This window comes from Misgurnus anguillicaudatus, chromosome 9 (assembly GCF_027580225.2).
Source record: "Misgurnus anguillicaudatus chromosome 9, ASM2758022v2, whole genome shotgun sequence".
Classification (NCBI taxonomy): domain Eukaryota; kingdom Metazoa; phylum Chordata; class Actinopteri; order Cypriniformes; family Cobitidae; genus Misgurnus; species Misgurnus anguillicaudatus.
In genome coordinates, this window is record NC_073345.2 from 6,259,199 (window position 1) to 6,286,442 (window position 27,244).

The 27,244-nt window shown below is 38.6% G+C and overlaps 1 protein-coding gene and 1 long non-coding RNA gene across 2 annotated transcripts; one reads left to right on the top strand and one right to left on the bottom strand.

The window, feature by feature from the left end:
- Window positions 1-21,985: 21,985 nt before the first annotated feature.
- Window positions 21,986-23,317, top strand: LOC141366211 (uncharacterized). The gene is made up of 3 exons (XR_012371310.1): window positions 21,986-22,403; window positions 22,492-22,561; window positions 23,114-23,317. It is a non-coding gene; the product is annotated as an uncharacterized lncRNA (long non-coding RNA).
- A 1,093-nt stretch (window positions 23,318-24,410) lies between these two features.
- LOC141366187 (uncharacterized) lies at window positions 24,411-26,662 on the bottom strand. Its single transcript, XM_073871671.1, has 8 exons — window positions 26,657-26,662; window positions 26,210-26,324; window positions 25,832-26,072; window positions 25,474-25,747; window positions 25,220-25,397; window positions 25,028-25,104; window positions 24,747-24,921; window positions 24,411-24,667 (listed from the first exon to the last, which is right to left on the bottom strand). Exons 1-8 carry the CDS (start codon window positions 26,660-26,662, stop codon window positions 24,411-24,413), a joined length of 1,323 nt encoding a protein of 440 aa, XP_073727772.1.
- Between the last annotated feature and the right edge of the window lie 582 nt (window positions 26,663-27,244).

Below are 27,244 nucleotides of genomic sequence, written 5' to 3' on the forward strand. Positions count from 1 at the left end.
AGAAGGAAAACTGTGAGTACAGTGATTGAAGCATTGTAGCAATAACCGCATCGAACTGTAAAAAGCAAAGAAACCCACATCAAGAGTTATACTTGCCTAACTGGCGCTGTTGTGTCTTGGATGAGAAACTGCCACCCACCTCTGAAACAGGTACACCTCAGACCCCAGGACGGGGTGGACAGCGAGCCAACATCCAGCCACCCATTCTGTTTCCCCGGTCAGGTGACGTACAGCTTTTCCTTATTTCACAATGCTGTTTAAAGAGGAAGACCTTTAGTGTGAGTAGAGCCTACATACACAAACCCAAACCAGGAGTCATACTTACCCGTCACGCCGAGAGTCCCACGTAGCACGTCAGCGAGCTAAAAGCCTGAAACCTAAACCAAGAGTTATACTTACATATCGATCCTGTGAGTCCCACATAGCACGTCAGTAAGCTAAAAGCCTGAAATCCAAACCAAGAGTTATACTTATCTGTCACGCCGAGAGTCCCACGTAGCACGTCAGCAAGCTAAAAGCCTGAAACCCAAATCAAGAGTCATACTTACCCCTCGAGCCTGTGAGTCCCACGTAGCACGTCAGTAAATTAAGAGCCTGGAAATCAAACCGAGAGTTATACTCACCTATCACGCCTGCGGGTCCCACGCAGTACATTTGCAACACCTGGAACGAGAACCAGAGTACGAACACTCACTTATTCTTGTGATCACAGGAAACGGCGAAGGAAGGACCTCTGAGGAGCAGGAGAAAGGACCTACCTCCCTCAACGAGGCACTGCTTTGGCCCTGTTCCGTGGTTGACGCCGGGCTACAACGAGGGAGGCTCTATAACTACAGGTGACCACTGGATATACTTCTAGTAATTGTGTGTTGTTCTTGCCTCCAGGAGCCGAGGAGGGTGCCACGTGTGCACTAAGGAGGAACAAAGGAAGCCTCGATTAGAACGCAAGGAAGAGATAATACTTACAGAGGACGAAGGAGCTCCGTCCTCTTCCCTTGGCCTCTCTCGCTCTCCCCGCTCTCTCTGTCACAAAAAACCCTCCCGTTTTATAGCAACTTTCCATTGCCTCCTCATGCCTGTATCACTGGGAAACCTTCAAATGTGAAGAAAAAACAGCGAGAGATCATGAGAGAGAGTACCAGTTCCTGCTGAACATTGACATAATATTACAAATAATAACGTAAAATAACCAAAATGATTGTTCAATCTTACTTGTGAAATGTAATCCCATGTGATCTGGAATCAATTCTGCGCCGGTATTGCAACCGTAAGCTGCACAAAATACCGGCATAGTTGCTTTCTTCTATTGACTCCGATTGAGTCTGGTGCATACATACGAGGTGATATTGGATATGCTTAGGACTAATCATGAAGTTTCAATGAGTATGCGGACATTGAAGACATATTTAAAAGAAGCTGGACTGTATAGACGACGCAACTACTCTCCACTTCCTGAGGTGAGGCGTGCCATTTTGACCGAACTGCGTGGACCAGGGCAATTGTTTGGCTATCGAACCATGTGGCAAGTTCTGAAACAAAAACACAAGCTGCGTGTTAAGCGTGAAGTAGTAATGAGACTGTTGAGGCAACTGAATCCTCAAGGAGTCGCTTTGAGAACTCACAGGAGGTTTACAAGACGCACATATCACTCCATGGGTCCCAACTACATTTGGCATGTAGATGGCTACGACAAACTAAAGCCCTTTGGCTTGGCCCTCTCAGGATGTATATATGGCTTTTCAAGAAGAATGATGTGGCTTGTTTGTGGATCGACAAACAACAATCCGTCTGTCATCGCTCACAATTTTATAAACTGCGTCAAGGGTCTTGGTGTGATACCCATGAGACTACGAACAGACCTCGGGACAGAAAATGGGACTATGGCAGCAATACAGTGTACCCTCCGTCATGCGCATACTGACTATTATGCTGGTTTATCAAGCCACAGTTACGGATCATCAACAGGGAATCAGCGCATCGAGTCATGGTGGTCATTTCTCAGAAGAGGAAGGTGAGTACCTCTGTGTCTGATAGATAAGATGTATAGTGTAGGCTGATCAGTCTGTATCATAACTAAATCTCTGCCGCTTATAACAACTCAAACCGTGTGAAAATCCGGTAAAAATTTTAGTTATGATTATTCCTCATTAGAAATGAATGCAAGGGAGCACACTGGAGACCCATCCAAGATGGTGGCCCTGCGATACGTCAGCTCCAATAGGCAGCTTAGTCTACGAGGTGTCTACGTATATAATGTCTATGCCCACTGGTACCTACCTCTTCCGGTAGTTTAATGTAGTTGTGTGTTTTATTTGTAGTTGTGTTTTTATTTTGTTATGGTTTTTTATTTTGTTGTAGTGTTTTTTAATTTGTTGTAGTGTTTTTTTAACTTGCTGTTGTGTTTTTTATTTTGTTATGGTTTTTTATTTTGTTGTAGTGTTTTTTAATTTGTAGTTGTGTTTTTAATTTGTTGTAGTGTTTTTAATTTGTAGTTGTGTTTTTTAATTTGCTGTAGTGTTTTTTTAACTTGCTGTTGTGTTATTTATTTTGTATTTGTTTTTTATTTTGTTGTAGTGGTTTTTAATTTGGTTGTAGTGGTTTTTAATTTGCTGTGGTGTTTTTTTAATTTGTTGTTTGTTTTTTAATTTGTTGTTTGTTTTTTAATTTGTTGCAGTGTTTTTTAATTTGTTGTGGTGTTTTTTAATTTGTTGTTGTTGTTTAGTAATTTGTTGTTGTGGTTTGCACTTCAGGGCCACCGTAATACTTGCATCTGATTGAGAAAATACTACGATTCACGCGTTTACATGCGTACTTTTCTCCTGCTGATCGGATCACAAATCTGAGTACACCACCTCCTTTAATACGATCCAAATTTGCATCGATCATCCTCAATCGTATTGATTAAGGTGTTTACATGAATGCTTTTCAATACGATTGAGTCATCAATACGCTTAAAAACGGATTATTTGGTTGCATGTAAACGTACCTACTTAGTGCAAATATTTTTTTATCAGGTAAGGACTGTAATAGAATGAGACTTGACAGGAAGGGTTTGCTTTTCAAACCCTTATTAAAATGGCTGTAATCTGTTACCACAATTGTACCTGATCTGTTTAAAATTATTTCATTTGTATATGTCTGCTAAGGTGTTAAATTAAAATTAGTCTAAACCCGTTTTATTAATTTTTTTCTATTTTTGATCTGAGTGCACAATCAGAAAATTGGAAATGAGTCGTTATTTGTTTTTTCATTTTAGTTCAGGAAATAAATAATAAAAAAAACAAGTCATTTTAAGGCAATGACCCACTAGCAGCACGGGTTGTAAACGGGGCCCCAGAACTTCACAAAACTATCAGACTTTGCACATCAACTTAATTGTTCCAGGTAATGATTGTTCACAGTAGATTCCATAACACCCGCACAAAACTACTGTACTAGGAGACAACTTGGCACTTCCCGTAAGTGAAATCCCATTTTTTTAAAGGTTGCTCCTCCCCCTTTATTAGTCACATCCTCCAATCTGTTTTCAGAACATAGCAGCACGCAAAAAGGGAGAACAGAAGAAAACAAAGACGCATAGGAAAACACTGTACCACAACACTCTCCCCTTCCAAGAAGAAACAACCTGCATTCTCTTGCTCTGGTTTGTAGCCACCTTGAAACAACTAGGATTGGATCTGTGCAACTGTGAAGGCCAGTCTTAAGATAATGGGAGCAATATGCAGGGTAAAAGCATGGAGTGCATAAAACCCCATTCACACAGACCTTTGGTCCCAGAAAATACCCGTAAAATTGCCAGACAAGCGTCTGTGTGAACAAGAAGCCGCAAGAATGCCGTAGTGGGCGTGTCGTAGTCACACAAGTTATGGTTCAGCTCCTTATAACGAGAGATAACATGCATATCGTCGCTGCCTGATAAAACTCACGTATGTCCAAAACGGTTACTTTTCAGAAAGTTAAAAAAACACTGTATATCAAAAGCAGTTGAATGTAGCGTTGTCATACTTGGTACGGCATATTTAAATGTAACCATATTCTTGCCAGTGTCATGATATAATCCACATTTGACCAAAATTGAGTTTAAATGGACATGCGTGCATATTTTACAGTAACTTTGATCGATACGCGTTCTTCCGATGATTAATTAGAATGGCCAAAGTCGCGTTTCGTATTGACAGATGAATACGCTCAGTTTATTAAATAGCCTACGTCTTGGTTAAATACGCTTACTTTATTTAATATTAAGTATAAGTGTATTAAATGTCTCTTGCAAACCATTAAGGGACAATGAATCAATACACTGACATGGTAATGCAACACAACAGGGGCGTCAGTTTGTGTTGAAAAGTGGTGGGGACAAAAGATCTTATAAAAACATTACTGCAGGACGGGAAAAATATTGAATAACGCGCCTTAAAAAATGGGCATAGCGTAGGCCAGTCAACAACAAGAAAATACTCAGCATACATTTATAAACCCTCAACAATGTCGAATGCACACATCACACATGGAACAGTCCCTGCAACACCAGCTCAACCGAACAGTGCCAAAGCACCAAAACAGCAGCGCGTTTAATAAATGATTACAATGAATTTTATTACATATGTACAAGAAAACACACCATAAGCATACAACACAACATATGTGACACTAGACCACAAAACCAGTCTTAAGCATCGCTTGATTTTTCAGAACATTTTAACCAAATGCTTTCAAAAAGTGGTGGGGAAATCCCCAGCGTAAATATCACCAATGATAGACAGATACTTTGTTTGCACAGTCCTACCGTAATTAAGTAACTCATAGATGTTAGTCTGGCGTCCGGGGGAGACGTTTACCTCGAAGGAAAGTCATTGTCATGTTTAATCGGCTATATCCAGTGCTGAGGTTCGATGAAACTTTACGAGACCGGCGAGATGCTTCACAGGCGGAAGATATGCGGCGTGATTGACAGCTTTGACACCAAACGGGTACGTGAAAATCAGATGACATGATTTCACAAGTTTTCATTGGCTATTTAGGTATGTGACGCATACTGTATATGGAAATGAACCTGGACATTCAATCTGTCGAAAAATCTCAAAATCGGCAAAATGAACATACGTGAGTTTCATCGGACAGCGACGATATAAACATTCACCACCAGAAATGTTGCAAACTAGATTGAAGCAGTTATCAAGAAATTATAAATGAGACGCATAAACAATGACGCACGTGCCGTAGTGAGGACGCGCTTGTCATGGCAACATGAAGTTGGTTCAACTCTTTAAATAAAGAATTAACAACATTCACGACGAGAAATGTCAGCAAACTGGACTGAAGCAGAATCAGGTAAGTTAGCTTGTCATTTACTGTGTTGAAGAATATCGCATCACGTGCTCATTAGAGCTATAATAAACGAAAATACCCGCGCGTCATCCTAACAAGATATATCGTTCAGTTCCTCAAAATGCGGGTTTTAAATGCATATAAACAATCACGATGAGAAATGTCTGAAAACTGTATTAAAGCAGAGATCAGGGAGCTCGTCAAATATCCACTCTGAAGCTGAAATCATTCACCAGCACAGAACTGTGCGTTCACGCGCTCCTTTGTAGTTTTATTATAAACAAAAATGCACGCGAGATGTTTCTGGAGAGAGGAATACTAAATACTTTGCAAACTTCAGACGCTGCGTAGAAGAGAGGGCGGGACTTTCAACAGGTCACGTGTCTTTCCGGGACCATCAGATGCTGTGTAATCTTGGCAGTGTGAATGAACAAAAAACTGAATGAACTATTCCGGAAAAATCCAGGATGCCTGTCCCTTGTATTTTACGTAATGTCTGTGTGAAAAGGGCTTAAGAGATTGCTGGAATTGAACAAAAAACCATTATGAATCTTCTTGTTGGTGATGCAGCCAAGTCTTCAGTCATGTCCATCAGTTTCTTTGGGCTGTTACAGTGTCTTTACAATCTTTTCAGCCCCTCAGTTAACCGTTGGACCATTCTCAAAGAACATGTCAAGAATTTTACACTTAAGGCTTTGTTAACAACCAGATGGGAGTGCAGTAGGGCTGGACCATTTTTAATGTTGACATTCAGATATATATATTTTTTTGAACACGTGACATACCCCGCGAAACGGTTCTCAGTCGCGCAGATACAGATCGCCTCGTCTGGAAGAGAAGACAAAATGCCGAAGACCTCAGCTGTGTGGGACCACTTTAAATTGAGTGAAGACAAGACAAAGGCACAGTGCAAAATATGCGATTTAAATCTGTCCTACCGCAACAGCACATCAAGTTTAAAAAAATCACCTGAGTTCTGTAAGTAGTTACTTACGCCTATACTAGCTAGCTAGCTAAACTAGCTAAGTTTCTTTTATCGAGTATGTTTATCGGTAATTTTACACATGATAAAAACGACGTGCACTTAATTTGCTTGAAAAATACGAACACGGCAGTCATAAAAAACTTACAATAGCCCAGCCTAATAATAATTTGTCTGTAGGTGCATCGTCTGGTACTTCAGCCATCAACATCCACCTGTTCAACCACACCCAAAACTACACAACAGCTCTTACAATTCCGAAAACCTATAACAGAGAAAAGAAAGAGAGAAATAACAGATGCCATAGTGGAGTTCATCGCTATGGATATGAGACCCATTAATGTAGTTGAAGGCGAAGGCTTCAGAAAATTAATTAAGAAGATGGAGCCCAACTACACGGTCCCAAACCGCTCCAGTGTTTCAAACGCCTTGTCTCTGAAATACAGCAATCTGCGAGGCCAAATTTTTGCTCTCGTTGGAAACGCAACGGCCTTAAGTTTCACAACGGACATTTGGACCTCGGTAAGCATGGAGGCGTATATGGCTGTCACCTGTCATTTTATAACTCAGGAGTGGGAACTCTCTGCCTTCGTTTTGGAAACAAAGGCATTTGAATTAAGCCACATGGGAGTCAACATCGGACAACAGCTTGGAGACGTGGCGGACGCATTCGCCATTCCAAATTATAAGCGAGTAGCCGTCATTCACGACAATGCCAGCAATATGAAGCTGTGCACCGAGACGCTAAAGAAAGAACCAGAAAAATGGGGCAGCGTTCAAGGGGTCTGCTGCTCAGGACACACACTTCAGCTGTGCATTAATACAGCTCTCAAACAGGACAGAATACGTCGCACAGTTTCGGCTGCCAAGAATCTCGTGGGACACTTCAAAAAAAGTGCAAAGGCTACAGCTGCTTTGAAAGAAAAACAAACACAGCAGAACGTTGTACAGCACAAACTTATACAAGATGTTGCTACACGTTGGAACGATGGCCAGTGACAGCTGTTTTGTCAGATCCCAGCATCACAAAGAAAGGAGATTGCACCCTTGATTTGACAGCAGACCAGTGGAAACTGGCACAGGAGGCAGCAGAAGTCCTGGGACCCCTAATCACACTCACAGAACTTTTATCACAGGAGACAAATTTATTGTTGTCTGCAACAGTGCCAATGCTCTTCAACCTGAAGAAACGCCACCTGTCACCGGAGGAGGATGACAGCCCTGCCATCAAAGAAATTAAGAAGACCCTCATCACGGAGATCGACAGCAGATGGCAACTGTTAAGTTTAAATCCCAACAGCATCTACCTCCTTTCATCAGCACTAGACCAGCGATTCAAGCACCTGAAATTCCTTGATAACGAGAAAAAAGGACCTTGTCTACATTGAGGTAAGACTGATATTTTATTTTAAATTAGAAAATAATTTAAATGTAATTTAATTTAATATGTTTATGATTATATACCTTGTACACGACAATGCATAGATTTGACTTAGATTATGCTTTTTGATTTTAAGGTTGTCCGCTTAGCTGAACATCTAAACAAGCAACAGACCGTTCGGGATGGGAAAGAGCTGTCAGCGTTAGCAAGCCATGGAGAAGAGAAGACTGCCGCCGCGCCACCACCACCACCAAAAAAAAACAGCAGGAGATTTCAATGCTGATGCAGTCGGAGTCCGATGAGGAAGTGGAGGAAGAGCACGGAGACAACGTAAAGAAAGAGATGGAGCAGTATTTGAGAGACACAACTAAAGTTCTGTCGGGCCCTCTCGCGTGGTGGAAGCAAAACAGTGACCGCTACCCTAAACTGGCATTTGCACATCTGCCACTTCAACTCCATCGGAGCGCATTTTCTCTAAAGCTGGCTACGTCGTGAATAAGACCCGAAGTTTCCTTTTACCTGAAAATGTGGACAAACTCATCTTCCTGGCACACAACATGAAAAGAGTGTAGGTAGACTAGGTAGCTTCACTTTTGTTACCTTGTTCTATTTAGGCTATTACATTTTGTTTTATTTTATATAAGGGCATTCATTTAATTTATTTATAACTGTTTGTTAATTAAAAAGATGCTGTTATTGAAAGCATGCTTTATTCTTTATTTATTACAGTTCGTTGAACCAGTGGCGAAGCCAGAAATGTTTAAGTGGGTGGGCCTTTATAAAACAGGCTGGGCAAAGCATAGAATGTACATAAACTGGGGGCGTGCACAACAAAGTGTTTAAGCCCGTGGCCGGCATATGTTTTTTCCCCAATGGAAGCGCTGCTTTTTTCAAAACAGCCAGCACCTGTGGTTTAATTTAAACCGAGCACGTGTGGACGGGATTTTTTTTTTGGGAAAACTCCGGTTATAAATATACCCGTGTCCGTGTGGACTAGGCCTTAGTCTAAGACGGGGCTTCTGGTTAAAGATGGAGAAAGTCTCGATCATAATAACAAAGTCCAATATCTTTGCTGTTATTGAAAACATGCTACGTGTTCTTATTTATTACAGTTCGTTAAACTGGTTTTCGTTCTTTTTATTTACCATTTACATTTGATTTAATTTTAATTAAATGACTATAACTGTCCCTTAAGTAAAATGTGATGCTGTTATTCAAAACATGCTATGTGTTCTTTATTTATACAGTTCTTAAACTAGTTTTCGTTCTTCTTTTACTTACCATTTAAATTTGATTTAATTTTAATTAAATTACTATAACTGTCCCTTATGTAAAATGCGCGATGCTGTTATTAAAAACATGCTACGTGTTGTTTATTTATTACAGTTCCTTAAACTAGTTTTCGTTCTTCTTTTATTTACCCTTTACAGTGTACGCAATTACTGTTCTGCTAAATTCTGATTGATACTGATTTGTTTGGTATAAAAAAATATTAGGCTGCCTTATAAGCCTATTGCAGATTGTATAAGGGACTTCATCAAATTTTATTAAAACTGTTCGTTAATTAAAATGTGTGATGTTGTTATTGAAAGTATACTTTATTTATTTATTAAAGTTCGCAGAATTTCGCATTAAGTTCCCATTTATTTTTCTTTCTTCTTTTATTTAACCTTTATGAGTTAAATAACAGACCTGTGTTTTATATATCACTAGCGCAGTATCCGTTGGAACAAACATTTCTGCCCGCCTGAGGTGCGCTGCATTCTGTAGTTTAATAAAAGTTTATTAATTCTGAACGTGTCGCGTGTCCATAATATTGCGCCAAAATGTGACACTTAACTCCCTTGGGTCAGCAGCAACACACCTGCGCGTGAAGTCTATTGAATGAACGGTTCTCGACATAATAAAAATGCAAACAGACAGACAGACACACGGAGATTCCTGCCTTTATTAGAGAGAAGAATATTTTTTACTCCAGTAGGATTTAAAAAATGTCAAAGGCACTGTGCACCGTGTAGTCGCAGACAACTTAGGAGCACATTTGACTGGTGGATTTGTAGAAAGCTTTTCAGGACAGTACCCGCGCAGAGTTTGTCTTGGACAAAGATCTGATTACCAGTCAAACGAAGTATGCTTTGGTGAATTTCAAGCTAGGACCAAAGAGGACCACATGTTGCATATTCACACAGCAGTGCAAACTGGTGCTCATTCATTTGGAGTGAAAAAGCATTGTCTTTTGACTGACAAATTGAGCCTTTTTTATGTATTAAAAGTATAACCACCAGATATCCTGCACAAAGAAACGTTTGACTTTGTCAGAAATAAATTACTCAAACATTTTCCATTCAAATAGTCAAAACTAACTGTCCCAAGGGTGTACCTGTCAATTTTGCTCCCAGGAAGACTATAGGAGGAAATGCTCATGAAAACTGGGCTCTCTTAAGATTACTTCCTTTTTTCATTGGACTGAAAACTCCAACTGATGAACCACCATGGCTGATTCTAATGGACATTTAAGAAATGGTTGAGCTTGCAGTAGCTCCAATTCATACACAGGAAACCATTTGCTACCTAGGCACACAAACACAGATTTCTGGATATTTCCCCAACTGAGAAATTGATTCCAAATCATTTTCTTGAGCACTCTCCAGCTTTGATAAAGGCCTTTGGTCCTTTTGTGACTTGTGGATGATGCGTTTTGAAGGAAAACACAGGTTCTTTAAATGTGTTGTACAGCATACAGCACACATTACTTTAAGAATATCTTGCTGTCTCTTGCTATAAAACATCAGCTGTTGATGACTTCACAGTCACAGAACTCTTCAAAACCAGCCCTGTCTGTGTCTCATGTTTCTCATGTGCCTTTGGATTCATTGATCACTGATGTACAGGAAGCAATATGCAGCAAATTTCCCAATCAGGCATCTGTGCACTTGGCTAAAACAGTGTTCTGTCATTAAACAAAATATTGTGCAGGTATGATTCTTGCTCATGGCTCTACTGCTGGACTCACAGATTTTGTTCTAATACACCAAGTTCTTGGTGAAGACCTGTAAAGGCTGGTATGATGAACATATAAGATCATTTGAGTTGGAAGCACTGGGACATTGTGAATTCCTTTTTCAGAATGAATTAAATGATGATGTGCCATTGGCTGCATACAACGTTGGGGGAAAGTGTATGGTAGCCCTAAAGTGCCACATTAATGTTACATTTTAGGTAAGCATTGTTTTCTTTATATTTCATGCTTCTGCTTTATGATGTTATTTATGTAACTTATCAGTTTGCTCTCTATCACAGAAGTTGACTTAACAGAGACACTTTTGACTCAGAGACCTGAAAAGGGACAATTAGGCCATGATTTTTTAACTCTTAAAGCCTGGAATACACTGCACGATTTTTGCACTCCTATAAGATCATTACCTTGTCACACTGTGCGACATGGATCGTATAAACGTAGGTACGACAAGCATGTAGACTGTACGATGATAACACCTATTGAATCGTAGGCTGTGACTGCTGCGACACACGTTAGTGCAATGTCATCAGCATGCGCTAGTGGTAAACAAACACCGGCACATGAAGATTGATAACGCTTTGGCAGTTGTGTTTTTTTTGTGCGCTGAAACAAAGAGGAGGCGCTGGCGAAAGAGGACAATATAGACTCGCTCATGGATAGGAAAAAGAGGACAACTTGGGATGCCAGTTTTGCACAGGGAGCTTGAGGTAAGTAGTTTAATCCTAGTCCGTATTTTCAGTCAAACGACATATTGTATTCAATGTTAAACTCAGCTATGTGTTAACATACATTTGATGCAATCACACGTTGTAAAACCTTTGTGATTTGGTAATGTTTAGACGGACGATCAAAGTGCATTTCGAACACTTCTAAGCATGGATGTGGAACACTTTAATCATCTACTCAAACTTGTGGCTCCATACATAACCAAGCAGATAACATAACTGAGATAACACAACTGTCCATAACACTGAGATACTTAGCAACTGGTAAATTGCATCCTGAATGAGCTGAAACCTACGTTCATACACAACATTGTACAATAACTTTCCGTGTTCACATGAGAGTCCTTCTCTTCATTGAGCTTCCAGTACCATGTTGGAAAAAGTACTATTGGGCTAATTGTTAAGGAGACATGCAAGATGTTGCATCATGTCCTGAAGAAAGATTACTTGAAGGCAAGTTCTATTTTTAACACTGGCAAAAATTTCCTTCTGTTCTGTTTGTATTACAAATGAAGTCACCTTTATCTTTGTACCACTTTTACAATAGAGATTGTTCAAAGCAGCTTGAGGTAACATTGAAATTATTCATTGTCAATTTTGTCATTGTTCGGATTAAGTCAGTTTATTCAGTAAAGTTGCAAGAAATCATCCCTGATTAGTTTCATTCAGTTACTTTTATCTATACGGCTGCTCTGTAGAAAACTGTAATGTCTTTTTTCAATGTAGATCAATTTTTATATAATGGTGTCATAGCAGTCAGATCAATAGTATTGCTGAATATTAAGTAAGCAAGTTTGCCTTGTTTTTCCACAAAAATCCTTCATTCAGATTTCTTTTTTCAGAAACCTATCCACACTATTCTTGACGTAAATGCGGGGCCGCCATCTTTGTGCTCATATGGGTAAAACTTCCGGTGAGCCACTACAGCCAATGGTAGACCTGTTGTGAGGGATACGAGTCTGTCATTTTGACTGGCATTTTAATGCTTATTATGAAATCCAGGAAGACAGGCATAACTTGTGCAGTTTGGGGTTGCCATAATAGCTAATACAAACGTAGTAATTCTCTACAAAACATTTGTTTTAACTTTAATACACGCATAAGAACTGAATGTGTATGTGGCACACGTGCATCTATTAGCTGTATCCACACATCTCTCTAGTTCTATCCTTTCATACAGGCCTGATTTGGCCATAGGGAGGACCGGGAGGATTCCCGGTTGACTGGTCTGTTTTTTTGGCCACGAGGGCCGGAGTTGTCATGCCACCAGGTTGAAGGTTGCTGCTGCCAGCACTTATTCAGCCCCACTAACGTAATTTGCCAGCTTTTTCATTCACTCCGCAAAGAGACTTTGATAACTCTGCTGATTTTTGACATATAGATATGATTTATACATCATTTAAAACGTTAAAGTGTCTAGTTTTTTTCTGTCCACTCCCAATAAAAACATAATGTTGTGCTTTTCGCAAAATTAAGAAAATAAACATGATGCGCGTTTTGTTCTCTCTCCCTCAGTGAAGTCCTTTCAGAAACGCGTCAGAAAAATAAACTGTAACTTAACGAATACATGTCATAAATGTCTACATAATGCTTGGAATGTCAGCTTTTAAACGATGTAAGTGAGATCGAAAAGCTATATTGTCATTTGGTGTAAACTGTATGAGAAAGAGAAGTACCGTCTTTCTCTTGTTACCTGTTTATCTATAATGAGATGAGATCGCCACACCCCCGCGCCATTGAAGTGAATGAGCAGAGATATCCATATGCATAACTCAAGCCTCCTGCAGTCAATGGATATGCAATTCACAATCCATTCTCTCCATTCCTTGTTGTTTCATCCAAATGCACTAAACATGACATCTAAATCCTTATTTACTTGCGTATGTGTGTCAATATCTCCAGACGCGAGTGTTTTCTTTGTTCTTCCGTCAAACATTTCATGCGATGGGAACGCACATACACAAACACGAGTCAGGAAACTCGACGCACATTTTGGTATTCTTATAAAATACGCGATTGCAAACAGTACAATCCTTATTAAGTTGCGTCTAAGCGCATATCTCCGCACAGCAAGTTTATTAAACACAGGATCACTCGCGTGTGCACACATACTGCTGTCATGATCAACACGTGAGGTAATTGCTATAAGCACAGAACGATTTCACTTCACAGGCTATATTACTCACAGTACTGAGGATCTTCGTTCACACAGAGCTTCATTCGAACACAGGTAGGTAATTGCTATAAGCACAGAACGATTTCACTTCACAGGCTATATTACTCACAGTACTGAGGATCTTCGTTTCTTGCAGACAGTGGATTTTCGCTACAGCGTTGGTGTACCGTATTCCTTCGCCCATCCACTCAAGCTGTCCGGGCGTCGTAGGGACTGGTGAGTCCAGTGGCACGGAGCCGAACGCTTCCCGAACTCCCCCTCCTCCTTCCACGGCCGGGGTCACGAGTTGGGGCGAACTCTCGTCGGGGCTCCGCTCACCACAAGCTTCTGTTGGAAAGGTCAGTACACACACAGCTATAACCCTCAATCCGCACGGTACACTCTTTAGATTACTCACTGGGTTTCACCACTGTCTGCTCTATGGAAGAACAAAGCTCTCGTTGACACACCCCGGGCACAGGGCTTAATTTTCTTACTCTCTTTAGGACCCAGGCCACAACAGATGTCGTCGTCCCGCGACTCGTTCGAGGCTAGGCAGTTTGGACGTTAATAGCACAGCACACACACAGCAGGCATAGCGTGAACACCATCAATCAGTAAAACTCACCCACAGCACTCTTGCACACACTTCACGTGGTTTTAAGTCGCCCTCGCCACCTGGCTTCGACTCCCTCGAGAGGTTCGTTGGGCGATAACTGGACCAACACTGAGCGTGAGTTGTAGGCTATCCGCAGGCCCGGTGTGTTGGTTCTCACTCCTCTGGCTCACCTGCGCTTCCTGTTCACACAGGGCCACTGCTCTATTGGTGAACGGTGCTTCCCACCAATGGTTTCGTCCGTGCTTCCGGTCAACCCGCGGCTCGCCCACGCTTCCCTCTCCAGTGGGGCCAGGGACCTCAAACACAAGGAAAACACACACCAAGCAACTCCTCTTCCAAGTATTATACAGATAAGTACTACAGCTGTTACTCACTCTTCGTTGTCAATGACTTCTAATCTCTGCACTGTTGAATGCTCTGTATCCGCTCTCTCACGAGTGAAGTCTCCCTGTATTCCTTCACTAGCTAACTGTGCCTTTTTCTCTTCCCCAGGGGAACGATCAAGCCAGCGTAGTCCGTCTGCAAAGCAGCAACACAGCGTGTACAAAATACACCACAAGCACACCGTTTGATGTCTTCGAAGGTGTTTTTATACACTGACTCTTCTCCTTGTCAGCCTATTAGCAACCGCTGTGTAAATTAGCCCCACCTGAGCGTGATCAGGCTTAATTTTGGTTTCGGGGAAACCCCGGAAATTCCGGTGTTCTGAGTGAAGCGTCCGGGCGGAACCATCACCGGGCGGAACCCGTCTTCCACACTTTTGGTTCCGCCCTTACAAACCGTCACCTGTGACAATCGCGTTATTTACTCACCGTTTTCCACGTGTAGATCCAGAAAGGTGTTTTCAACCATGATAAGTAAATTCCAAAAGCGATCATTTTTTCGTATAACGCGTTGTGTTTGTCGTTACATCTGTTAAAGTACCGATCAATCTACAGGTTATTTAGTGCTCTAACACATCCTGAAGTCTCATTTCTCACAGTTTTTCAAAATAAAAGTAAATTGCTTTTAAATGTGAGGAGATGCTGTCGGATCAACAGTAACACTTCTTACTCGCTGCTAATACTGTTGTATATGTTAAAAATGTTTATTATTCTAATTTGATTTAATTTCATTTTCATAGTGTTCAAACTGTTGAAAAATGTTTTATTCTCAACAATTTAAGTTTGTACTGTTGGTTGCTTTGGAAACATTTGATAAAACTGAAATGTAACATGAAAATTTAATTTCATAATTTTTTACAAAGATAAATGACAAAATAAGTTTGCACTTACATATTGAAGTTATGTATATTTATTAAAAATAAGTGTAACACAAAAATCTATCTTGTTTTTTTTTTGTTACTTTCATCCCTGCAGTTGTGGAATTTGATGTTGTTTAAATGTATTCTACTAATCATATTATTATAATTCAGCTTATGTGTGCCTTTACAAAATTGATTCCTACGCTGAAAATATGAAGGCTGTCTGTGTGTGAGCTGCAAGGTCGTGGTTTCGGTTGAGCGTAGGACCGACCTTGCAGCTGCGGGTGATAGCCAAAATAAGAACAAAGCTGGAAGGAGAAAACACACAGACAAAAGAAATACATGCTTTTGATATTAATTCACTAATAATCATTCATTTCCAGATTATTACATATAGAAGTGTTTGGATTTATAAAATTAAATGTTGTCATGAATATTAATGTATTACAATATATAAAGGATATATATAAAGGATTATGCCTTTGTGCCCATGAAAAATGTAGAAGATTGCCCTGTAATAAGACATTGCCATATAAGGATGAAATGCTCTAGGGCACAGGGTGTTCTGTATGTTTGTGTGTTATATACCCCCACAGGCTGAAACTGGTGTGGTGATGGAGTCAGTGATACATACACATATACATATACAGAAACGTTCAAATTTAGCAAAATGAATGCCACTGAAGAAAACTGATGCTGTTAAAAGCAGGTTTCCTGTCCCTTTAGTCCCACTCAGAGTAGGCTGAGACTGCCATCTGTAACTACAGCTGTTAGCACATGTGAGCTCTAGTGTCAACTGTGATCCTTCATTTTTTAGCTCTTTTACTTCTTCCTGGACAATCAGGGAGCCACACTTTACACAACGCTGAAGCAATTGGTTTAACTGTTCCTCAAAAACTAGAAAAAGCCTATTTTCTCTATGTGTGTTAGTTGAAGCTTGTGATCCCTGGGTGCTTTGAGAAAACTCAGATGATCTTGCACTGTATTCCGGATCAGAGTGACTGTACTGTGGTTGACTCTGTTCACTAAGTTCATTGTCTGAGATGAACAGATCCTGGGAGTTGTCAATATCATCCTCCTGTACACGTTTGCTCAACTCAATTTCATGTTTACCTGTGTAAGTATGGTCATTTTTTACGGCGTAGTCCACGTCAGCTGACCACTGTACCGCTGCATCCGACTGGTTAACATCCATCTGCGTTGCTGCATCGTTCATAATAGGAGAACACTGTAGACCTACATTTATGAAATAATTCCGAGCATCTGGTGGATTGTCAGTTACCTCCATGATTGGCGTAGTGTCCGATGATTCGTCTTCCGCGACGACCGTAGCGGTTTGTTTACATCCTAGCAGGAGAAAGTCCAGAGTCTCTTGCCTTTGACGCTTGTTAGCGCGGTTTTCACTCGCTACGCGCCGATATTTAGGCCCCTTGTGGGGGAAAATTAAAGGCACGGCATTTGATTTCAGCCTTCGCTTGTAACCAGCTGCACCTGTGAACTCTTTTAGCCGGCTAAATGCGTCAAATGCATCAGGGCTGAAGTGACGGGAACACAGCCGCGCGTCTTTAGGAAGATTTACTCGTCCACAAGCAACTTCCCACTCTTTTCGTATTTGTTTCTCCTTTGGAAAGCAGTGGAGGCTTACATCACTCCCCTTATTTCCTTTGGATTGAAAATTGCAACCAAACGCTGCACAATGTGGCATCATATACACGTTTAGGATGTAGCTACTGTTTACAGCTTACCCATCTGTTCTGAACGCAACCTATACACGTCATCGACCCAGAATGCACTGCGCGTGCGAAAATAATGGCTGCCTTCACAGCTCAGATTCCGTAAAACACTGTGAGGATTTTTTAAATAACGAAAATATTTTATGTACTTATAATTATGCATTTTGTAGGAGAGAGCAATTGTAGCATAGTTAGGCCTATTTGTCTTAATAATCGGGGTTCCCTTTAAGTGGTTGCAGAAACATAGGCTGCTTGCACCAAAGATGAAGTGCCCTGTTTGTAGGACCCATAAGAAAATGTCAAAGACAGGCTCTACAAAAGTTGGTTATAGGTGGTAAGTGTAAATGTATCCGTAAATATTTTGATTATTTGTTAATTATTGTTAGTCCTTTTTCTTGTATGTTTTAAATGGTTCATTCTGAAGCAAGTCTAAATGAAGATGAAAGCCAAAAAAAGCAAATCATAATAGTAACCCTGTGTTTTTGAAATAAATACAGATCAGACTGTTACGACCCTGTTCAAAGTCACAACATAAAGAGGACACTTAGACAAAAATGAGTTTCAATACAGAAGTTATAAATTCATTTCAAATTAGTCAAATAATGTCTAGGGTCAAAATATTAAAGATAATCAAATAATCAAATCAATTAACTATTGGAAAATGGGTTTGTGGAGTTGTGGAAAACAAATTAGAACACAAAATATCAACCCACTCTTCAAACAAACAAACAAAAATGAGAGAGAGCAATCACAGCTCCATGAGCCTCTTAAATAGGGTGCCACTGGTGCCAATAATCAACACTGGAGTCCCACCCATCAAGGAGGAGCCTCTGTACCTCCAATCTAAAACAAAGTAACGGAAAATAGGCAGGGCTGTAACACCTCCATCAACAAAATGTTAACCTAAATTATTTAACACAATAAATTATTAAACAAATAATGTTTCAAAACAAAAAACATTTACAAAAAACAACAACAGGAGTATAGAACGATATCATACACGAGTGCATCAGCTAAAACATTCTCCTTTCCTTTGATGTGATGAATCTGTAAAGGATAAGACTGCAAAAAGAGACTCCATCTTATCAACCGCTGGTTAGAGTTGCAACTTAACAGGGATAAATTGGTTACACTGGGTAAAGTATGAGCAGTGTGAAGCATAAAATAAAATAACCCAGGACCCCTGGGTTTAGAATTAACCATGGTAAACTATCAACTATGTATGATACCCAAGTTTGCTAAGAATATGAAAATCATATTTAAGATCATATTGATATATTTTTAATACTTATTTAGCTACAAACACACACATTTCTTTATGACACTCATACAGGAATGTGCTATGCAGTTATTTTTAAATAAGAAACAGTTTAAACATTTTAAGTTTTTGAGACATTTTACTGGATGTCGTGCACATAATTATAAACAAGGATTATTTGCCCATTATATTTCAAATAAACATACTTTAATACAACCTTAGTGTGTCATTTCTATTGTTGTGCCTTTTAATCATTAAGAAATGTATTGTTTTAGTTGACAATTTGTTTAATCTTTCCTCAGGAGATGTAGAAGAAGATGCCATAATGAAATTTCCAAATCTATTACATGACAGACAGGTTCCATCTTCGAGGGTTCACACATGGAAATTTCAGAATGGCTCAAGATAATGCTAAAGTAAGTTTGTTTTTTTGTATAAAAATATATATTTTATATATATATATATATATTGTGCAACTGTGGATATATTGGGTGTATTATGTATCATTGTTTTCATTTCAGTTATTGTATCTATAAACATAAGACACACATCTAGGGGTGGCACAGTGAGCACTGTTGCCTCACAGGAAGATGATTTCTATAGGTTAGGTTGCCTTTCTATGTGAACTTTGCATGTTCTCCCTGTGTCAGGCTTTACTCCAAGTACTCAGGTTTTCTCACACAGGAAAAAACATGCATGTTAGGTAAATTAGATAATTGTCCCTCCCCCAATACTGTATGTGTATCAATCAACTTGTGTGGATTACTTGTGTATTGATTTACCGGTTCTCGCCATGAATATAAGCATGGATGCTAAAATAACTATGTGGAATAGTCATGAAATAAGTTCTCTAACAATCCCTGAATATATTGTGTAATGTAGCATCATATTATTTGTTTTTCATTATTTTCAAAGGTAAATTACACCCAAAAAAGACAAGTCTGTCATTATTTACTCACCTTGTTTCAAACCTGTATAATGTCTTTATTCTGCTGAACACAAAGAGGATATTTGGAATTGCAGTAACCAAACAGATCCAATTCCACATTTACAGAAATAGTAGGGTAATAAATACTCTTATCTACTTCGTGGGATTCAACACGAAATTAGATCTGTTTTTGGTACTGACCTTCTTCCAAATATCTTCCTTTGTATTCAGCAGGATTAAGAAACTCTAGACAGGTTTAGATCAACATCAGGTTAATATATCTGGCATGTGTTTTAATACTATTTTGAATTGTCAGTTTTGCTCAAGGTCTCAGGAAGATACATATCGACTTGATTGAGGAAGGGGCTGCTAGGAGTAGTACATCAATCTCAAGAGTATATAATACTCTTCGTAAATGCTGTGTCACTGCAATTAAAAGACTTCAGAGAAGAAAGAAGATGAGGATTGGTGGAAGACGTGCTTTTGTTGTCATTGACGAAAGTAAATTCCGTCACAAAAGAAAGGTACAGGCAAATGTTGTTGAGATTACTAACAAGATGAAAAATATTTTAGATAATCAAGTAATAAATAATAAAATGGCTGTATCATTTTGATTTTACTATGTGTAGTACAACCGTGGACGCTTCGGAAGAACATGGCGTAGGAAACATTCCTGGGTCTTTGGAATGCTGGAGGTGCAGGAACATCTAGAAAACCAATATTAATGTTGGTCAAACATCGCCAAAGAAATAATCTGCTACCCATCATACGAAAGTATGTAGTACCTGGGAGTCAAATTCTAAGCGACTGCTGGAGGGCATACAACACCTTACTGCAGCATGGGTACATACATTATCAGGTTAACCATCGACGATACTTTATTCATCCACAATCAGGTGCCCACACCCAGCACATGGAGCGTGCATGGGGCACATATAAAGAGAATATATATAGATGCAGGGGAAACCTTACCAAACAGTCACTGAAAACAAATCTTTGTTTAATTGAGTGGAACTACTGGCTTGGTAAGAACCACAGACATGGACCCATCGGTCGCTTAATTCACGATATTAAAAAAGTATATAGATTTAAATGAAAATTTAAAAAAATAGAGAGTGGTCATAACAGTTCTTTTTGAATGTTGGATGTTATTACACATGTATATAATTAAACAATTTGAATCTGTTAAAAGTGTGAACAAGTTTTACAAGTTACTTTGTCCTGGATTACAATAATAATTTTGAGTTGTAATTAACTATTATTAAACAGACACTGTTCAATTGTTATTATTGTGGTTGTGTTTAATTATTTTGATATTTTTGTTTTTTATTATAGTTCTTATATTTAATAACACAGAAATAACAGTAACATTTTCTTGTATTTGTTAACAATTAGTTAATCAATTCCATTATGTAATTTATCAATAAACAATACTTCTACAGCATTTATTCATCTTAGTTCATGTTAAATTCTGCATTTACTAATACATTTATAAAATCAAGCGGTATAACATTTATGCACCATGAACTAACATAAACAGTAACTAATATATCAACAAAGATTAATAAATGTTGAAAATGATATTGTTTGTTCATGTTAGTTAATGCATTTGCTAATGTTTACTAATACAACCCCATTGTAAAGTGTTACCAAAATAACTAATTAAATATATAGTAACAATGAATAAAAGAACTGGAATCGTTTGACACTTGAATCAAATCATTTTCACTCGACATAAGTGAAACTCTTTCCCCCCTACGGGACATGGCATTTTTTACCATGGAAAGGCAAAGAAACATAATTTCATTGCTTAGAGAATCACAGGTCCGTGGTATAGGTTTAAAAGTTGTGGTTAAGCGTGTTTCGGAGAATAACGAGGAAGGAAACGAAATAAGTTTAAACTTAATAGTGAGTATTCCGGGAGGTGGTGGTGAGGCTGTGATCCCCGTTCTCGGTCCGAAAGACAGAAGATTTAAAAACAGGTAAGACGTTTTATAAAATGTGTATTGCTTGTAACTCATAGTTAGAGCACTAAATGTTAATATATGTCATAAAATGTGTAAACCTAGTCTTAGAAAGTAAATTAGACAAGTTTGTTAATAACTGTGCAATCCTTGCAGCAGAACCACGTGACCGACTGCACGAGGACGACGATCGGCAAGTAAACCACGTGCTTATATATATAAATATATATATTACAGAGAGATAGATAGATAGATAGATAGATAGATAGATAGATATATTAAATACTGTTTTGTTCATATGATATTTGTTGTTGGACAAGCTTTGGGTGGTTTCCTTTTCTCATGTGATTATTGTCATCATTGTTTAACCAATGCTTGTGACAAATATTCTGGGTCGCTGTTTCAATTATTATGATACCTTATAGTAGCTGGACGTGTGTGTGTGTGCAGTTTAGAGAGAGTTCCCGCAATACACTTTTCGATCGGCTTGTGACGTCTTAGTACCGCGAGACCGATTCAACAGTAAATGATCTGTATGCTTTTGAATTGATCTGGCGGTAGTGTGATGTCACAGGTCAACAGGTCTGCGCTGCACCCAGGGCCGCATTAAAGTGCCAGTAAGATGCTAATTCTAAGCTTCCTATCACTGTTTATAAGTCCCGGACAACTGGTTTAAATCCATACAAGGTCAAAAAACATTGTCATTTTCTCAAAATATAATTTTAAAAAGACCTCAATTCTCAGAGATCCCCAAACGATTCGCGCGAAGCTGTTCAAAAGACTCAGTTTCCCCAAACCCCACCTTACGGTAGCATACTCTGCTCTGATTGGTCAACTAACATAGTCAGTTTTGATTGGTTGTTACGCATGTTCTGCGTGTTGTAAACGAAACGCCCATAGCTCACCTTCGGATGTTTATACAGCTTTTCATAGAACATTACAGTAAATAAATACCATGGCATCTATTTTGCCATATCAATTTGAGCCTGAATCCGAAGAGGAAACCGACGAAGACGTTCAACCGGCAACTCAATCAAACGTACGACTTGAGCAGGACGTTTCTCAGTGGTAAGTTTAAACTTTGTATGTGGTAAATAACGTGATAATCTAGCAGTGCCGTTTCATTTAATTTGTTTATTATTGTTTACTTATTAAGGTGCACGTGTGGGAACTGTAATAGAATGCCCACTGAGTCTGAAAACCTGTGCTGTCAAGAAGTACGACAGGTAAAATAATAATATACCCTCATTTTATAAGTTTTCCTTTTATTTTATGTATAGTAATTGTAATGTGACGTCGTGACACCCACATCTAACATGTTATGTAGTATTATATATGAGTATTATATATGAAGAGTTTGGTTCCAAAAGGTGATTACTCAGTTTTTAAAATCTTTGTTATTGAGTTTTATTTTGCTAGCCGTATTATTTTTTTTAGTTATGAAGGCTTAGATTGAAACAAACTAACTGCAGTTTTATTTAAGGTTATGTCTTTTTGGAACAAAACTCTTCATATGGATCTTTATTTAGATTTTTACCTACCTTTATCTCTCTGTAAATAGTTTCCATTTACAACACTTTTAAATTATTTCTATCTATGGCTATATAAATAAACATGCATACTAATTTGCTAGTATTGGAATATTAATTCAATTTTTCAGTGTGTTACCTTAAAAACCTAATATGTAGTAAGGTTACCAGTTAATGTACATTTTATGAATAATACTTTACTTTATAATGTAAAATTGTCATGATATTAATTTTTATTTTTCTTATTAGGTTATAAGAAGAATCCAACAAATTCCAGTGCCTCCAACATGTATGATTGACCACCCAGGCTTTGAAGCCAACTGCCTAAATCCATATACCCTACAGAACATTCATAATATATATATAGAAGCGACTATGGTCCATTAAGGCGCCGAACAAGAGAGGAGTAAGTTTGCAATAAGAATTAGCAGAAATAATTAAATATAAAATCTGAATATAACCACAACTTTAATTGGCTCTAAATGACACTCAATGACTCAAAACTTGTAATAAAATGAACTTTATATGTAAACAGATATATTTTTATGTACAAATAGAAATTTTGAATTCTTGCCATATACTAAGAATGTTTTATCTTTGTAATATAGACAATTTCGTCATTTGGCATATCGGAGCTTTGTTAGCTGGTGCTGGGGCTTCTTAGGTCGACATGTCCGTGTGGTCATTCCTTCCTGCGTTGTATCCCGGATACGCCAGGAGTTTCCAGATCTGGCTGGTCACTACGTCGGCTTTCGGCCACCTCTCGACTGAACCGGAAGAAATGGCGGGCAATTGTTTCCTCCTTTGAGGGTCTCTCGAACTCGGCAGAAATTGGATTGGGAACAGGAATTGCCTGTAGCTCCTCAACAAAAGGTGCTGGGTCGACGATAACCTCCTCAAAGACGAGCCTCATTAGGTCATCCACATAATCTGGAAAACATTTGTAAAGAAGAATTTTTTATTTATTTCATATTTATTTGTAATAATGTTTACAATAAAATGTTTATTAACATACTGTTTGTAGCCTCTGTTTTCAGTGGCCTTGCAATGGGTTCTCCCTTTTTAGACTTTGGAAACACCACTTTGTAGACTGGTTTCCCTGTTGCAGTTGTTGCTTGTTCTCGACCAGTGTTCTCATTATGGTGTAGAACTGCAAGGTACAATCTGCGAAGAACAAGTTAGCCCGTCAATCACCGGTTCACTATAAAATAAATTTAAATTAATGTTTATATATTACCTGCACAACATTCCCATGTAAGGGAATACTACATTTTTTGGTGTAAACCTCAAAATTAAGCTGTGAAAAGCCTCCAGCGATGATGTCTGAAAGTGGTGACTTAACTTTTCCACATCTTTAAGGACCCTCTTGTTGCAGAGAATCTTCTCAACTTTGTGGAGTAACAGTGATTCAAAATTGTCATTACAAATAAATAATGTAACTTATATGATTGATTATCAAATGCATTTTATTATCTAAATTATCAAAGGTATAGTATGGCATAACAATACATTTCTTGTATTTAATCTAAATCAATGAAAAACATATTTAAATACCTGGATTAAACCATTTCTTTGGATTCTTGGACATACGGTCTGGACGGGCACACTTTGGGAAGATGGGGTTCTCGTGTACATGCACATTCTGAATGTGATTCAGAATTGATGTCCACTTAGCCACTTTCTCTGGTCCTGTTGTAGAAGTTATGGCACTCCAGTATACATGGTTCCTTATGCTACGAAGCCACTTCTTCAAAACGTCACACTCTTTGTTTTTGGAAAGTTGCTCAAGCTTCTTTGACAGACCTGATTAAATGACGTAAATGATTACAGAAAAAGTATGACTACTATCTGAACTTCATTCTGTAGTTAAAAAAACTATTACCTTTTTCAAAATGCCACAAATCGTAAAACTGTGTTATGTTGCGTTCTCTCAAATATTTTTGTATCTGAGGGTGATGGTCAGTCACAATGTAGTCGACTGTTAAGCCACTGGACTCCAGATGACATCTCTTTAGACCTTCTTTCTCCATATGGTAACTCCCGCCGACTTCATTGCTCTGGTTATACAAGACAGTAACATCCGTCATTATATAGAGAAATTGTAAACTTGTGTAAAATGGAAAACAAGTTGTTACAGGTTTTATTTTTAAAAAGCTGACCCACCTGAACAAGTTGTGTGTCCAAAATGGTGTTGCTCTCTGTGTGCATCAACGTGTAACTACCATATTTGGCTGAATGTCCTAAAATGAAACACAAGGTTAGATTTTACAATTAGATCAGACAACCAATTATCTGATTGTATCAGTTTTCAAGCCATGTCTTCATTGTCTTATAAAAATGTGAGAAATATGTTACCGGGTGAGTCTGCACGCATATCTCCGGCGAGGCCAATCTTTCCACTCTGTCTAAACTTCTGGAAAAGGTTTTGTTGTTCACTTTTCCATTTGTGGATTATGGCAGGCTCCAGGAAGCTCCTGCAATGTCTCCGGAAGGTTTCGTACGTAAAAATTTGTAACTGCATCCCCTTGCAAATCTATGAGAAAAGTTGACGTATTATATAAAGATCATTAATTAAAATTGTGCGGAACTAAAAAACGCTTCATGTGTACCTTTTGTACTTGGATGAATGATCCTCCGGTAAAATACGTTGCTGCAGACAACTGAAGGTTTCCGACCGGAATGCTACCAACAGTGGGCTGGCTCTCCCATTGCCTGTAGTAACTACACTTGGGGCAAAGCTGGTGGAATGCCACATATGTACCCATCCGGCGTAAAGTCACATCACACTTGTTTTTACAAATCGGGCATGTGGCAAACAGCTCACGCAGACAGGTTTCAAACACAATTAACTTGTTATCACCATAGATTGTCCTCTGCACAAACCTAAAGGCAAAAAAAATTAATTACTCTTTTTAAATGAAACAACATGTTTTAGTACTTAATTAAACTTATGTGTATATAACTTACGAAATTTCAGATTCCTCAGATATTGTAGAGTCGCCAGGATTAAAGGTTGAGTCATGAGGTTCTCTCACTGACCCTTCTTCTTCCTCTTCCTCCTCCTCCTCCTCCTCCTCCAACTCCAGTCTAGGTCTTTTATGTGGTCGAAATCCAGTAGGCTTTACAGGTGTAGACGAAAATGGTAGATCATAAAGAGCTGTAGTGGTTTCTGTGCCAACACTTTCTAAAGAAACTGTTGCTTGTGATCCTGGAAACAGAAGAACGTATATTTTCATACAAGCATACATACAAAACCTATTATTGTGCAATTATTAAAGTTAAAACTTCAATACTAGAACACATTTAACATAACTTTGCTCCTACTGTGTGTTTCTTTCAGTGTACCAGTAGATAGCTGTGTGCCAACAGATATCTGTGGCAGTTCTGTCTGTGTTCCTACTGACTTTGTGTGTGGAGGTTCAGTCTGACATTCCACCTCCACAAACAAAATGTTTGGTAACTGTTGTGATGTAAAGGACAATATAAAGTAAATGTTCAACCAAAATAGAAGAACATAAATGTATCTCACCACATTAAAAAGATAGAAAGTATTTGTAAACAATATGTAACTTAAACATCCCAATAAGACATTACAGTTTAAATGCCATCATATTTACACGTCTTTTATCATTAATCCAATTCATAAAAACGACGACAGACAATATCATTTTTATACGCATGCAAGCACGCATGTAACCAAACTGGGCTCACACGGTAAACAATGTAAAAATTCAACATGCATTAGCCTACGTGCAAGCGCGATATACTGATAAGACAATACAATTTACATACCATCATCTTTACACGTCTTTTATCATTAATCTAATTCATAAAACGGACGACATACAATACAATTTTTATACTCATGTAAGCACGTATTTAACCCCACTGGTCTCACACGGTAAACAATGTAAAACTTCAACATGCATTAGCCTAACTTGCGTGCTAGGGCGACATACTGATAAGACAATACAGTTTACATACCATCATATTTACACGTCTTTTATCATTAATCCAATTCATAAAAACTACGACAGACAATATCATTTTTATACGCATGCAAGCACGCATGTAACCAAACTGGGCTCACACGGTAAACAATGTAAAACTTCACCATGCATTAGCCTATGTGCTAGCGCGACATACTGATAAGACAATACAATTTACATACCATCATCTTACACGTCTTTTATCATTAATCTAATTCATAAAACGGACGACATACAATAAAATTTTTATACTCATGTAAGCACGTATTTTACCAAACTCACACGGTAAACAATGTAAAACTTCAACATGCGATAGCCTACGTGCTAGCGCGACATACTGTAATTAAACACATAACTTCATAATCATACTTACAGGTAGTGGTTCTGAGAT

Coding starts and splice junctions, on each gene's coding strand:
- LOC141366187 (XM_073871671.1), bottom strand. Junction 25,398..25,473: donor CATTCATCCAAGTACAAAAG/GTACACATGAAG, acceptor CTTTTCTCATAG/ATTTGCAAGGGGATGCAGTT. Junction 25,105..25,219: donor TATGCGTGCAGACTCACCCG/GTAACATATTTC, acceptor GTTTCATTTTAG/GACATTCAGCCAAATATGGT.